At 45.3% G+C, this 12138-nt stretch overlaps 1 protein-coding gene across 3 annotated transcripts in view; it reads left to right on the top strand.

The window, feature by feature from the left end:
* DNAH9 (dynein axonemal heavy chain 9) overlaps window positions 1-12138 on the top strand; it is a 211213-nt gene that overhangs the window by 190205 nt on the left and 8870 nt on the right. For 2 of the 3 annotated variants that reach the window (XM_076353524.1, XM_076353526.1), the window contains 4 exons: window positions 388-579; window positions 1907-2098; window positions 2874-3044; window positions 5586-5768. In XM_076353524.1, the coding sequence (XP_076209639.1) occupies window positions 388-579; window positions 1907-2098; window positions 2874-3044; window positions 5586-5768 (738 nt within the window). The remainder of the gene's footprint in view (window positions 1-387; window positions 580-1906; window positions 2099-2873; window positions 3045-5585; window positions 5769-12138) is intronic. The other variant, XM_076353525.1, reaches the window with a different exon arrangement.

The following is a 12138-nucleotide window of genomic DNA, read 5'->3' as shown; positions in this document are numbered from 1 at the left end:
TTCCTTAAGGCCACCGTCCCAGTTACACTGCTGGCATATCTCTCCATCTCCCCGCTGTGGGATGAGGCACATGCAGGTGATGGGGCATTGGGTGGGTGCACGTTTCCTTCCCTTCTTGGCTGTCAGCATGTGTTCCTGTGCAAAGCCACTTCGAGTTGGAAAAGAAAATATTAATTTGGAAAATACGCATCAGAATTTGCCAATAAATTTGCAGTGCAAAGCCACTAACTTAGAAAATTAATGAATGTGTATATCACACAGAAATGAATTGATTGGGCAAATTGATTCACCCCGTCCAAAGTCTGGTGTATTTGGGAGGCCCTGAGAGTCACTGAGACAGAGGGCAGTGTGGACTTCCACAGCCCTGTCTCTCTGCCTGTATTGCAGGATACCCTGGAGATGTGCACCCGGGAGAATGAGTTCAAGAGCATCCTGTTTGCCCTCTGCTATTTCCATGCCTTGGTGGCAGAAAGGCGCAAGTTTGGCCCCCAAGGCTGGAACCGTTCCTACCCCTTTAACACTGGAGACCTCACTATCTCTGTGAATGTGCTGTATAATTACCTGGAGGCCAGCTCAAAGGTGCGTGAATCAAATGTGGGCTGTTTGGTGGCTTTTAACTACCAGTGATAGAATCATAGAATCATAGAATAGTTTGGGTTGGAAGGGACCTTTAAAGGTCATCTAGTCCAACCCCCCTGCCGTGGGCAGGGACATCTTCAGCAAGATCAGGTTGTTCAGAGCCCCGTCCAACCTGACCTTGAATGTTTCCAGGGATGGGGCATCCACCACCTCTCGGGGCAACCACCCTCAGCATAAAAAATTTCTTCCTTATATCTAGTCTAAATCTACCCCCCTTTAGTTCAAAGCCATTCCCCCCTTGCAACAGGCCCTGCTAAAAAGTTTGTCCCCATCTTTTTTATAAGCCCCCTTTAAGTACCGATAGGCTGCAATAAGGTCTCCCCGAAGCCTTCTCTTCTCCAGGCTGAACAACCCCAACTCTCTCAGCCTGTCTTCACAGCAGAGGTGTTCCATCCCCCTGATCATTTTCATGGCCCTCCTCTGGACCTGCTCCAACAGGTCCGTGTCTTTCTTGTGCTGAGGGCTCCAGAGCTGGACGCAGTGCTCCAGGTGGGGTCTCACCAGAGCAGAGTAGAGGGGCAGAATCCCCTCCCTCGACCTGCTGGCCACGCTTCTTTTGATGCAACCCAGGTTACGGTTGGCCTTCTGGGCTGTGAGCGCACATTGTCATCTCATGTCCAGCTTTTCATCCATCAGTACCCCCAAGTCCTTCTCGGCAGGGCTGTTCTCAATCCCTCTATCCCCCAGCCTGTATTGTTACCGGGGGTTGTCCTGACCCAGGTGCAGGACCTTGCACTTGGCCTTGTTGAACTTCATGAGGTTCACACAGACCCACTCCTCGAGCTTGTCCAGGTTGGACAGGACAAGCCAGGTAGACTGGCTTGTGCTGAAACTCCTGTGAAGTCTCCTTAAATGCCATTTCCTTGGTATCTTTGGTTTTATAACTTCACAGTTCAGTATACGTTTGTGGTGAGATGGGAAACTTCCGCGCCACTCACATCTGTAGCAGCCTACAAATCATAACAAATAGTGCCTGTGGTCTTTAATAATTGAAAACACATAGTGGTCTTGGTTTAACAGAGCTTAGAATAAATTTCCATTTCAGTGGGAAACTGCACGAAATCTATGCTGTGATCCAGTTTTCTTTGGGCAGGATTTAACTACTACCTAATGTTTGTTTACTTAGAAAACTGAAATAGTTTTTCACTGCTGTGAAAGCAGTCACTGTGCAGATCAGTGCTTAGTGTTGTAGCCTGCAGCTCAGCGACATGGCTGGTGGAGCTCTGGCTGCCTGAACTCCTTCATGCCCTCCTGGTTCATTCTTCAGATCCCATATGATGATTTACGCTACCTCTTTGGTGAGATTATGTACGGAGGTCACATTACAGATGACTGGGACAGGCGGCTTTGCAAAACCTATTTGGAAGAATTTATTAAGCCAGAAATGCTGGAGGGAGAACTCCTCCTTGCTCCAGGATTTCCCCTCCCAGGGAACATGGACTATAATGGCTATCATCAGGTAAGCTCTTTGTTTTCTGGCATTATTTATACACATAAATGTAATGTCTTCCATAACTGCCCTATAATCTGGTTTAGGAGGCAGTGAATAGGACCGCAGTGTTTCAACACACCTCCTGTTATTTCCCATTATGTTCTGTTTCTGTAGACATTTCAGCATTCCCTTGGATGAACCAAGTCTAATGGTAATTTGCTACTTCATCATGGGCTCATTCTGTTCATGCATGAATAGAACAACTGTATTGGTTCTTGAGACTTGAACAGGGCTCCTGGAAAATTACATCCACATACTGTTTGCTAAAATGGCCCTTTCAAGCTCCTTTTATCATCAGTTTTGATGAGAAACACTGAAGGGTCTTGTTGCTCTACTTACTGATCTCATCTGTTCTTTGTATACAAATGTGATAGCAGAGATAGGCATATTAAGCTGTTTTTGTTCATAAAACTTAACTACTGGAAGCTAAATTCCCCCAAGAGATTTCAGGATATTGATGCTGAAATGCACAGCGGATAATTGCTAGAGAAAGTCCAGGCCTGAGCTATGTAGCCAAGCCAAACTTTAGCAATTACTAAATTTTCACAGCAGGAGTAGAAGCAGTTCTGTAAACAATTGTACACTCCTTTCTCCCATCAGTTTGCTGGTGTTTCAGCCACAAGCAGAGTTATATCAGCTTGGGCTTACTTACTCGGGTGGGTGATAATTCCAGCACCATGAACTCTGCAGGCAAAGTGCCCTGGACTCTGTATCTAACCTGAACCTGAATTTCTCTGTACAGTACATAGATGATGCCTTGCCTCCGGAGTCTCCTTATCTGTATGGCCTCCATCCCAATGCTGAGATTGGCTTCCTTACCCAGACCTCAGAGAAGCTCTTCCGCATCGTGTTGGAGTTGCAGCCCCGGGACACCAGCATGGGTGAAGGAGGAGTGGTGACCAGGGAAGAAACGGTGAGAGGGGTAGAGGAAGGAACTGTTGAATTTTGATACCTGTCTCATTCATAAGTAGTCCTGCCTAGCTCAGGTTTGTCTCACAACTGCTTATTATAATGTGATCTGCCTTTGCTGGATACAAACCGAGTGTCTAAAACCACTAGCCTCATATTATGCAGAATATCACCATGGTGGGATGTAACTGGAGTATTGTCAGTAATAGGGCAGTGGCTTTTAATTACCCCCTGAACTGCAATACCTTCATTATCACCCTGTGAAGACGTTGAAAATAAACCTTCTGTGGCCTCCACTGTCTCTGAGGCACTGGTCCCTGTGCACCATGCTGTGACTGGCATACCAATGGGCTCCCTGAGTGCACCGTCTGCCAGGTACAATGTGCCACCCAGAGCTCAGCCCACCTCTTACTGCTGCCACCAGGTCCCACCCAGCTCCCAAGCTCTCAGGGGCCTTGTAATTCCTTATTTCCAGCTGAACTCCTTCGCTATGCCTATGTACCGGGCTGATCTCAGCCCTTCCTCTCAAAACTCACAGCTCGTTAAAATCTGGCCCAAGCATAACAGGATCTGAAACCAGCCAACACTCACTCAGTTTTTTTATTTCTGCAGTCTTAAGGTCCCAGCTCTGTGTTTCAGGCTTTGCAAATTAATGAATGGTTAATAGAAATCTTATATGAAGTTTGTGGTTTCACACATGCTTCCTTTGGCTTGGTGTGGAGCTGGGGAACTTACTGCCTTTGCCTAAGGGGCCCTTGGAAGTGCTGGGCATGTTCACTTTTCAGTTCATACTGGAATTTGAGGTGAGGGGAATAATCCAGAGGTAGCAAAGCCAAAGGAGATGCTCAAAGATAGCAAATGTGACTACCTCTTCTCCCCTCCCAGTCCTTTTGCTATTGAAATACAATTAAACTTCTTGGCCGGAGAAGCAAAATTATCAGTGAGTGATCCAGCAGTGGCATCACAGGGCATGGCTACCCTGCAAACTCCTGGTGACAGTCAAGAAGATTGTCACAGGAGCACAGAAGTCCTCACGGCTTTCATGATCTCTCTGAGAAGAAAAGCTACCTGAAAGCAACCTGAGTGTGGCCCCACTGCACTGCGTGGTGCCTGGGGGGATGCTCCCATAGCTAATTTTCTGGAGGTGATCTCTCTCATTATCTGAGCTATAACTGGCACTGGCTGCATCCCTTTCACTTGGTTCTTGAATGAGAGTGAGTTAAGAGCTACCTCTTAGCTCCTCCATTGGAGGATTTCTGGCCCCTGGTTTGGCTGAGATGGTTTTAGGGAGTTTGCAGGGAAACCACGAGCCTGTCATTTTCCCAAGGCTCTGACAAGTCCAGTTATTCCCACGGGTTTCTAGGGCCACATTACAGAAAATGAGCTGTAATTGTTGTGAAAAAATCAGAGCCAAAGGGATTTGCAGGGGAATTTCAAATTGGAGGATATTTCTGTACTGCACCTGAGGTGCAGCTGAAGAGCTTTTCCAGCTGAGCTTTAACTTGAGCCACCTAGCTGGTTGCAATAACAGCCTACACATCATCACCTCTTCATAATGCCTGACATGAATGTGGAGGGTTTGGAAGAGCAGCAATGGGAGTAAATTGGAGTACAGAGTCCAAAATATGAATGTTGGTGGGCATGGCAATAAAACTACCCTGCTCTGCCCTCTGTCACTAGCTGGCAGCTGTCACTGGCACCTGCACGCCAGGTTTTGCACATCAGACCCCAGAATTGTAACTGTGTGTTATGTGGTCCTGAAAAATCCCCAAAAAGCAGAAGTCTAGCTCAGGTTCCAGCACAGAAGTAAAGCAAAGCATTGAGTGAGAGACTTTCATACCAAGTTGCCTAACAGTCTCCAACCTGAGAGGTACAGCTGATCCCATGAAGATTAGGGTCTTCATGCCTCATTGTCAATCAGAAAAGTTTTTGTCTGTTTTATTTATTTTTTAGACACTAAAAACTTCCTGTTGCATTGGCGCTTTCCCTGGTTAGTATTTAGAGGTATAAAGCACTGTTTCCAAATGAAGCTGTAATGTTGACTAGAAAATAATTTTGTTTCATTATGCTTTTCTTCCACGGCTCTATTAGTTCAGAATGCCAAATTCAGCTTAAAATTCAATTTTATACAATCATCTTCCTCTATCAATATACCACAGAAAAACAGCTCATAAGCTCTGCTGTCCTGAGGCTCAGCTGAGGCTATAGCCCCATCCGTCTTCTTGCAGCAAACCTGACCTTAGGAGGAGTAAGAATACAGGCTTAAGATCCAAGAAGAAAGGAAACTGCTACATGTCACGGTGACATTTTTAAACCATCATTTTGAAAGCGTCTCATCTGACATTAACTTTTGTAAGCATTTGAATTTTAATAGGATGGGGCAAGCTCTTTGAAAGGTGCCATGCCCACCGCAGCTGACACTGATGGTTTTCGGAGACACTAACTGGCGGATGGAGTTTTCATCCTGCGATCAGGCAGCTGTCAGCTGAGGAAGCCCAGTGGGTCATTCACTAACATCCCTCTCTCTTTTCCCTTTGGCACACAGGTGAAAGCTCTTCTGGAAGAGATGCTAGAGAAATTGATGGATGAGTTTAACACTGCAGAACTGATGGCAAAGGTGGAGGACAGGACGCCGTACGTTGTGGTTGCCTTCCAGGAATGTGAGCGCATGAACATCCTCACTGGTGAAATAAAGCGCTCTCTCAAGGAACTGGATTTGGGGCTGAAGGTAGGAGCTCTGGATGCTTGCGACTGCAGCGTTATAAAATCTTGATGAATGGAAAAGGTGCTCAGGGAATAAAAGGGGTTACACTCTGTATACAGCACTGCTGGCTGCAAAACCAACTTGACTCCATGGGGAAGGGTTCACAGATGGATTTCAAATGGCACATTGTCCACAGGCCATGAGTGCAAGCACTGGGAGAGGTTAAAGATACACACAGCAATGACTGCTTTTGGGAACAGAGACCAAGCACTTCAGTCCACTTGATATTGTAGCACAGCAACAATAGGTCACTCAGAAATTGAGACGTGGCCTATTTAAAGGTGAGCCAAAAAATCACACCTTTTCACAAAATGCCCAGTTACTGGGGGGAACTTGTAACAAAGTGTCATTAAAGGCACAAGCTGAGCTGAAATCAAAGGAAAGATTGGTCATGTGTAAAGACACAAAATGTCCAGAGCTATAAGAGAAAAAGCCTAAAAACTCAAGAGTTTTGGAAGAGATACAACTCTCCTTGCTGGGTATGAGTCATTTGCTAATGGAGGAGGGTCAGGAGCAGACCTTCCCTATGGAGATACTGTCCATGATTGCTCCACCCACAGTTGCTTCTCCACCCTGGTAAGAAACTAGACTTTGCTCTAGGAAGGTGATGTCTGTGTCCCTCTGGGTGGTGGCTTTGGCCATTGCTTATGGAGAACAGTGAGGAGCTCTGGGGCTGGCAGGACACACCAGGCAGGATGCAAATTTCTGGGTTCAGCAGGATGTGCAAGAGGGCTGTGCTTTGAGGCTGCATCCACTGGTAGGGGAAGTCATCTGCTGAATCCCCTCCTAGGCAGTTGGTAGGACAAAATATAAAAAGTTTCTGACTGCCCATTAGGGGATAAACCAGCATAGATCAGACTGCACTGCAAGTGAGTGAGGACCTGCCTAGCCAGCCCTGGTGCCCTGTAGCAACACTTCCCCTTCACCTTGTCATCCGAAAAGACTCTTCACCATAGCCGAGTGCTGTACATCCCTTGGAAAGGCCAAAGTGTGGCGGAGGAACGCTGCCTGGAGCTTGCAGCACAAAGCTGGTGGCTTCAACGTTACCACGATGCCTTCCCTGCACCATCGACACAAAGTTGCTCCCTGGATGATTTCATGGTGTAAGGCAGCAATTAAGGACATCAGTCACTGGGCATTCCCTATTCCATCATTTCCTGAATGACAGGTTGTCATTCCATTTCGCCAAAACACTCAGCTTGCAAAAATACTTTCAATAGCATGGGAACCATTGCACTTGAAGGAACTGCAACTACTTTGTATGACCCCATTAGTAGAAAGAGCTGACAGGTGAGCAAGGAGGACCTGTCTTGAGACTGAATGACAATCCCAACTCTCTCCTGAGGGCAGCTTTGAAGAGAGATCTTCAAAGGACGTATCTGCAGCACGCACGCAGAGGTGCTAGGGTTGGCTCTGGGATTTTAGGTAGCTGCAGCTCTGCAGGGATAGGACTAGGCTGCTTGTAAATCCCAGCTGTGTTGTGCAGCTGCGCTGCTGTGAAGCCAGCAGCTTGGGTCCATGCTACCTCAGACATTTCTGCATTGCGTTCACTCCTGATGCTTATTGTCTTGATTAAAGAGAGAGACATATCATATATGCTCCATGGTGGCCCAGTATGTACAATCCATTTTAAAATAGGCTGGTATTTATGTACTCAATTATTATAAACAGATTTCCTTTATTTTCTAGCATAAGGCAGTGGAATTGAAAATTCTGTTTCCTGAGACAGGTAAACAGAAATGATTTGATGTTTCAATCCTGGGGGACCAAACAAGATATAATTGGAACTGGGACAACGTGTAGCAATTAGATTTAATGTGGAGAATAAGCTGTTTAACATTGGTAGGGGGAATGAGTGGATGCATGGGCTTAAATAAACCGCAGACAAAATAAACCACAGAAATCAGGCAATAACGGAGGGTGCAAATTTCTCCCCAAATCCCTGCCACAAATCATAGCAGGGAAGTGAGATGGTACCCTCAGAAAAGGCACCTCTAATGACTACATAGGTTGGTCCCAACAGCCTCAGTACCTACGGTGTGATTCAGAGGCACCACAGGGCCAGGACTTAAGGACTACTGAAGAGCAGATGAGTAGCAGTATCTATTTGTGTTAGCATTTCTTCGTCTTGTGTATGCTGAAGATAAAAGTTTGAAGGGTCTGAGATACCACCAGTGGGCAATTCTTCTGTGCGTGCAAGCAAAGATTGCATGTGGGTCCCTGCAGAGCTGAGTTAGACATCGTGCATGACCCACACCGCTGCCCAGCATCCCCCAGTGGGCCCTTCCCGTGCCTTGGGTACCGCATAGCAGCCAGGGGATGCTTGGCCCTGCTGTTGGCTCTTTCTGTAGGCAGTGCTGCTGTCCTGACTTGACAGCTAGGTCTCACACTCAGTTTGGGAGAGAAATAATTCTTTAATTGTTCCTTCTGAGAGCAGCTCCTATGAGAGTTGTTAATGCACGTTAATCTCTGGGATTGGGGATCTTTACTGACAGCACTCAGAGGAGGAGAGTTTACATAAGAGGAACCACAGATCTCAGAAGAGAATAAATAAAACACAGAGGAAGCAAGTCTTATTGTTTTTAACTGACTATCTGCTAAAAGAAGGCAATTTCGAAATGTCATGTCTAATTTGTATTTTTGAATAATTCATTGTGTCTGTGTAGCGGAAAGTGATTGTTTGGTCTAAAAATAGGAGACATCCCATTAAGAAGAAGAGAAACTGCAATAGACTGGTAGCCATCAAAAATAACTGGCATGTTGCATTTCAAAGTCCTTTGTTCTGGACGACTTCGGTGAGACCAGAGGCTGGGCTGAAACACTTGCATGTTAATGTTGTACCCAGTGTAATTTTTGCAAGAAGATTTTCTATTTCTATTTCTATTTTTTCTATTTCTATTTTTCTATTTCAGTGAACGATAAGCCTCCAAAATGAGGATAATAAATATTATGAAAGGATAAAGTAAGACCAAATTTTGTAAGGCTAGCTGGGTATTTCACTGTATCAAGTGAAAATAACCTTAACTGAGAAAAGAATTTGTGACAATAGTCTGCTCATCTTGAGGAAGTGTCTGCAGGCTGATTAGGGTTTCCTTCAAGGGTGTCTTTAGTGAAAATTAGTCCCAGAATTTTGGAAAAAAAAAAAGAAGTAACTTGTATCATTCTGGATGCACTTTAGTATTCAGCATCTGAAATGCAAATTTACGCATAATTGTGTTTGGACAACTATATGAGATAGCTGCTATAGATGCTTTGAACCCTCACAGGAGATTCCAGCAAGTATGCTTGAGTGTGCAGGCTTTAAAAATTGCTTTTCTTAAATCTTCCTGAGAATTACATTTGCTAATTCATTTGTTTCCTGAAAGTAAAACTAGACAGGACATATGATCATGAGGGTTATGTCTTTAAATCAATTCGACTGCTTGCACGCATTTCGCAATATTTTTACTCGCTTTAAAACCTTTCCAGGAGCGCAAAATACTTCTGACTGTCACTATTAGAAGGCCCTGTGATTCCCAGTGTCCTGCTGTGACCAGTGCAGTACTTTTCCCCTCAGACTTTTTTTCTTCCTGCATGGTCTTGCCATGGCTTTAGCCAGAGACCAGCCTATTGAATAGGTCCTCTCAGGGTCTAAGTCTCCTGGGATGGCAGATGATCACCCATGTGATAATGAATGAAGAAGGAACCACAGTGATACTTCAGAGTTCATGTGCCAACAGAAGTTATTAAATAAAAAAAACATGGCAGCTGCCCCCTGATGAGGTCAAATCATATTGACAGCCTTGTAAAGCTCATTACCAGATCCTCTGATTAGCCATGGCCATGCTTTTCTGTTGTGTGAGCTTTAATTGTGGGTCAGTAAATTGTCTTAAAGTGTGTTATAGATAAAGTGAAACATCTCAGGTGCCTAAGAGGAAACGCACAGGGCACGTGCTGCCTTTGTATCCCTTTGTCACTTCATGGCAAATACCAAAACGAGAAATCGTTAATTTGTGTTTGACCCTTGTGCTTGGACTTACCCAGGACTTTAAAGACCTTCTACCAGGTAACCCATCATTTTGAGATTCCCTACAAATGTAAAATCATTGAATAGAAATAATGAGATGATTTACTGGCAGAGACTTACCTGGTCTCTGCTCACATGAAATGACAGAAGGTGATGTATATTTTGAAAGGTGGTTACAGTTGTTCCTCATGTTTTAGGACTAATTGCAAATAGTCCTGCTTCCACCTTTTCATTTAAACCTATTTGTTGCTTTTAGCTTCAAGAGTGTTAAAAAAAAATAATAAATCTTAAAACCTTTTTACACAAGATTTTCTCTGTCCACCAGAAATCTGTTCTCCATGGGGAAACCCAGCAGGTTCAGATGCTTGCTGCCTTTTAAAATCTTACTACTTTTAACAAGTCATCTTTGGAGAAGAGGTTTAATAATGCCTTGTACCAGCCCATCCTGTTGAGAGATGAACATTTCCCTGGGAGGGGATTTCTATATGGGAAACCACAGATCTCTGGGGGGCAACTCTGAATGGGGATCCCAGGGCTGCGGTGGTTTCCAGGCATGGGGGCAGTACAAAAGTGCTCTCAGCTCTGATTTGAATTGGTGGGTGCTGGGGAGACACATCCCCTTGAAGTACTGCCCTTGCTTATTGCCAGAAAAAATGAATTTTATTGTGGATGTTTAGAAACTTTCATGGGGGGGGGGAGGGGGGGAAGGGGGGGAGGGGGGGGGGGGAAGATGAGTGTTGCTAAAAAGCCAGAAGTGCTAGAGTGTACATTTCCAGTGCCTGAATTCAGCTGACACCCTTCCTCCCTTTGATAAGACACAGTGTGTGGGGTAGACATGCATTCAAGCCCTTTGTTTTACCTGTCATCCAGCAGCTCTGGGTGTTGCATTTGCAACAGCGTGGTTAGCTCAGAGGATTCCTGTTCTGATGACAAGTTGTCTTCCAAGCCTGGGAGTCTCTGGTCTCTTTGCAGTGTACTTCCTTTGAGAAAATGCTTGCTAACCCAAGAGCGCCGGCATGCTTGTTTGCCCTAAGTCTTGATCACTCAGCACTGATCCTGCTTCCACTTGTTAGTGCCAGGTGCAGCACGGGCCATCAACAAGGGCACTCATTACTGCTCTCCCATGGTCTGGCTGGGTGTCTAGCTGTGCTCTTGTCCTACCGTAGCTTGTCAGTGTGATCTGCAGGGCATGGTCAGCATAGGAATAAACTGCAAAGATTTTTAGCTGCTGGACTCTGACAAGCATTGCTAAACATGTGTTGGGGTTGCTTTAAGTGGATTTCAACTTTTGCTAAAGCTTCATAGATTTTTGTGACCCCAGTAAAGGGCACCTCTGCTGACCTCATGGCTGGAGGCACTGAAGTCCTCTGAAAGAACAGTTGGAATTTTTTAATGTGAATAGACTGACCCAATTCCCTCACCCTCATTCTCAGGAACAGCTCAACTGATTTCAGTTAATCTTTCCAAAAACACTCAGCCTGAGGCAAAGAGAAATTGTAAGTCAGATAAATTTTGGCAAAATTATAAGGGGACAAATGTAAGTATTTGTAATGGAAACCAGTGATCAACATTAACTACAAGTCTCCAAACTGCTATAGTGTGTTGTACCCCTCTAGCTCAGCATGGGGCATGCAAAGATTTAATTGTGAAGGGCATTACGTACCTGTAGAAGCTGAGCCTGCATTTGCAAGTTTTTGTCTTAGCAGACTGCTTGGCTTGAGTATCACAGAATCACAGATTAGTTGTTCTGGAGATCATCTAGTCCAACCCTGTGCTCAAAGCAGGGTCAGGTAGAGCAGGTTGCCCAGGACCACGCCCTGCTGGGTTTTGAAAATTTCCAAGGATAGAGACTTCACAGCCTCTCTGGGTAACCTGTTCCAGTGTTCAACCACCCTCACAGGAAAAAAGTTTGTACTTGTGTGTCAATGGAATGTTCTGTTTTTTAAGTTGTTCCCATTGCCTCTTGTCCTGTCACTGGACACCACTGAGAAGAGTCTGGCTCCATCTTCTTTACTTCCTACCATCAGATATTTATAGATATTGAAAAGATCCTCCCTGAGGCATCTCTTCTTGAGGCTGAACAATCCCAGCACTGGACCCAGCTTGCCAGATGTGGCCTCACCAATGCTGAGCAGAGTGCTGCCATTAACCTGCTGGGAACGTTCCTCCTAATGCAGCCCAGGATGCTGGTAGCCTTCTTTGCTGCAGGGGCACATTGCTGACTCATGGTCAGCTTATTGTCTACCAGCACTCCCAGGTCCTTTCCTGCAACTTCTTTCCAGGCAGCGGGTCCCCAGCATGTACTGGTGCATGGGGTTATTCTTCTGC

This window comes from Aptenodytes patagonicus, chromosome 16 (genome assembly GCF_965638725.1).
Source record: "Aptenodytes patagonicus chromosome 16, bAptPat1.pri.cur, whole genome shotgun sequence".
Lineage (NCBI taxonomy): Eukaryota > Metazoa > Chordata > Aves > Sphenisciformes > Spheniscidae > Aptenodytes > Aptenodytes patagonicus.
This window is presented reverse-complemented; position numbering and strand designations above follow the sequence as displayed.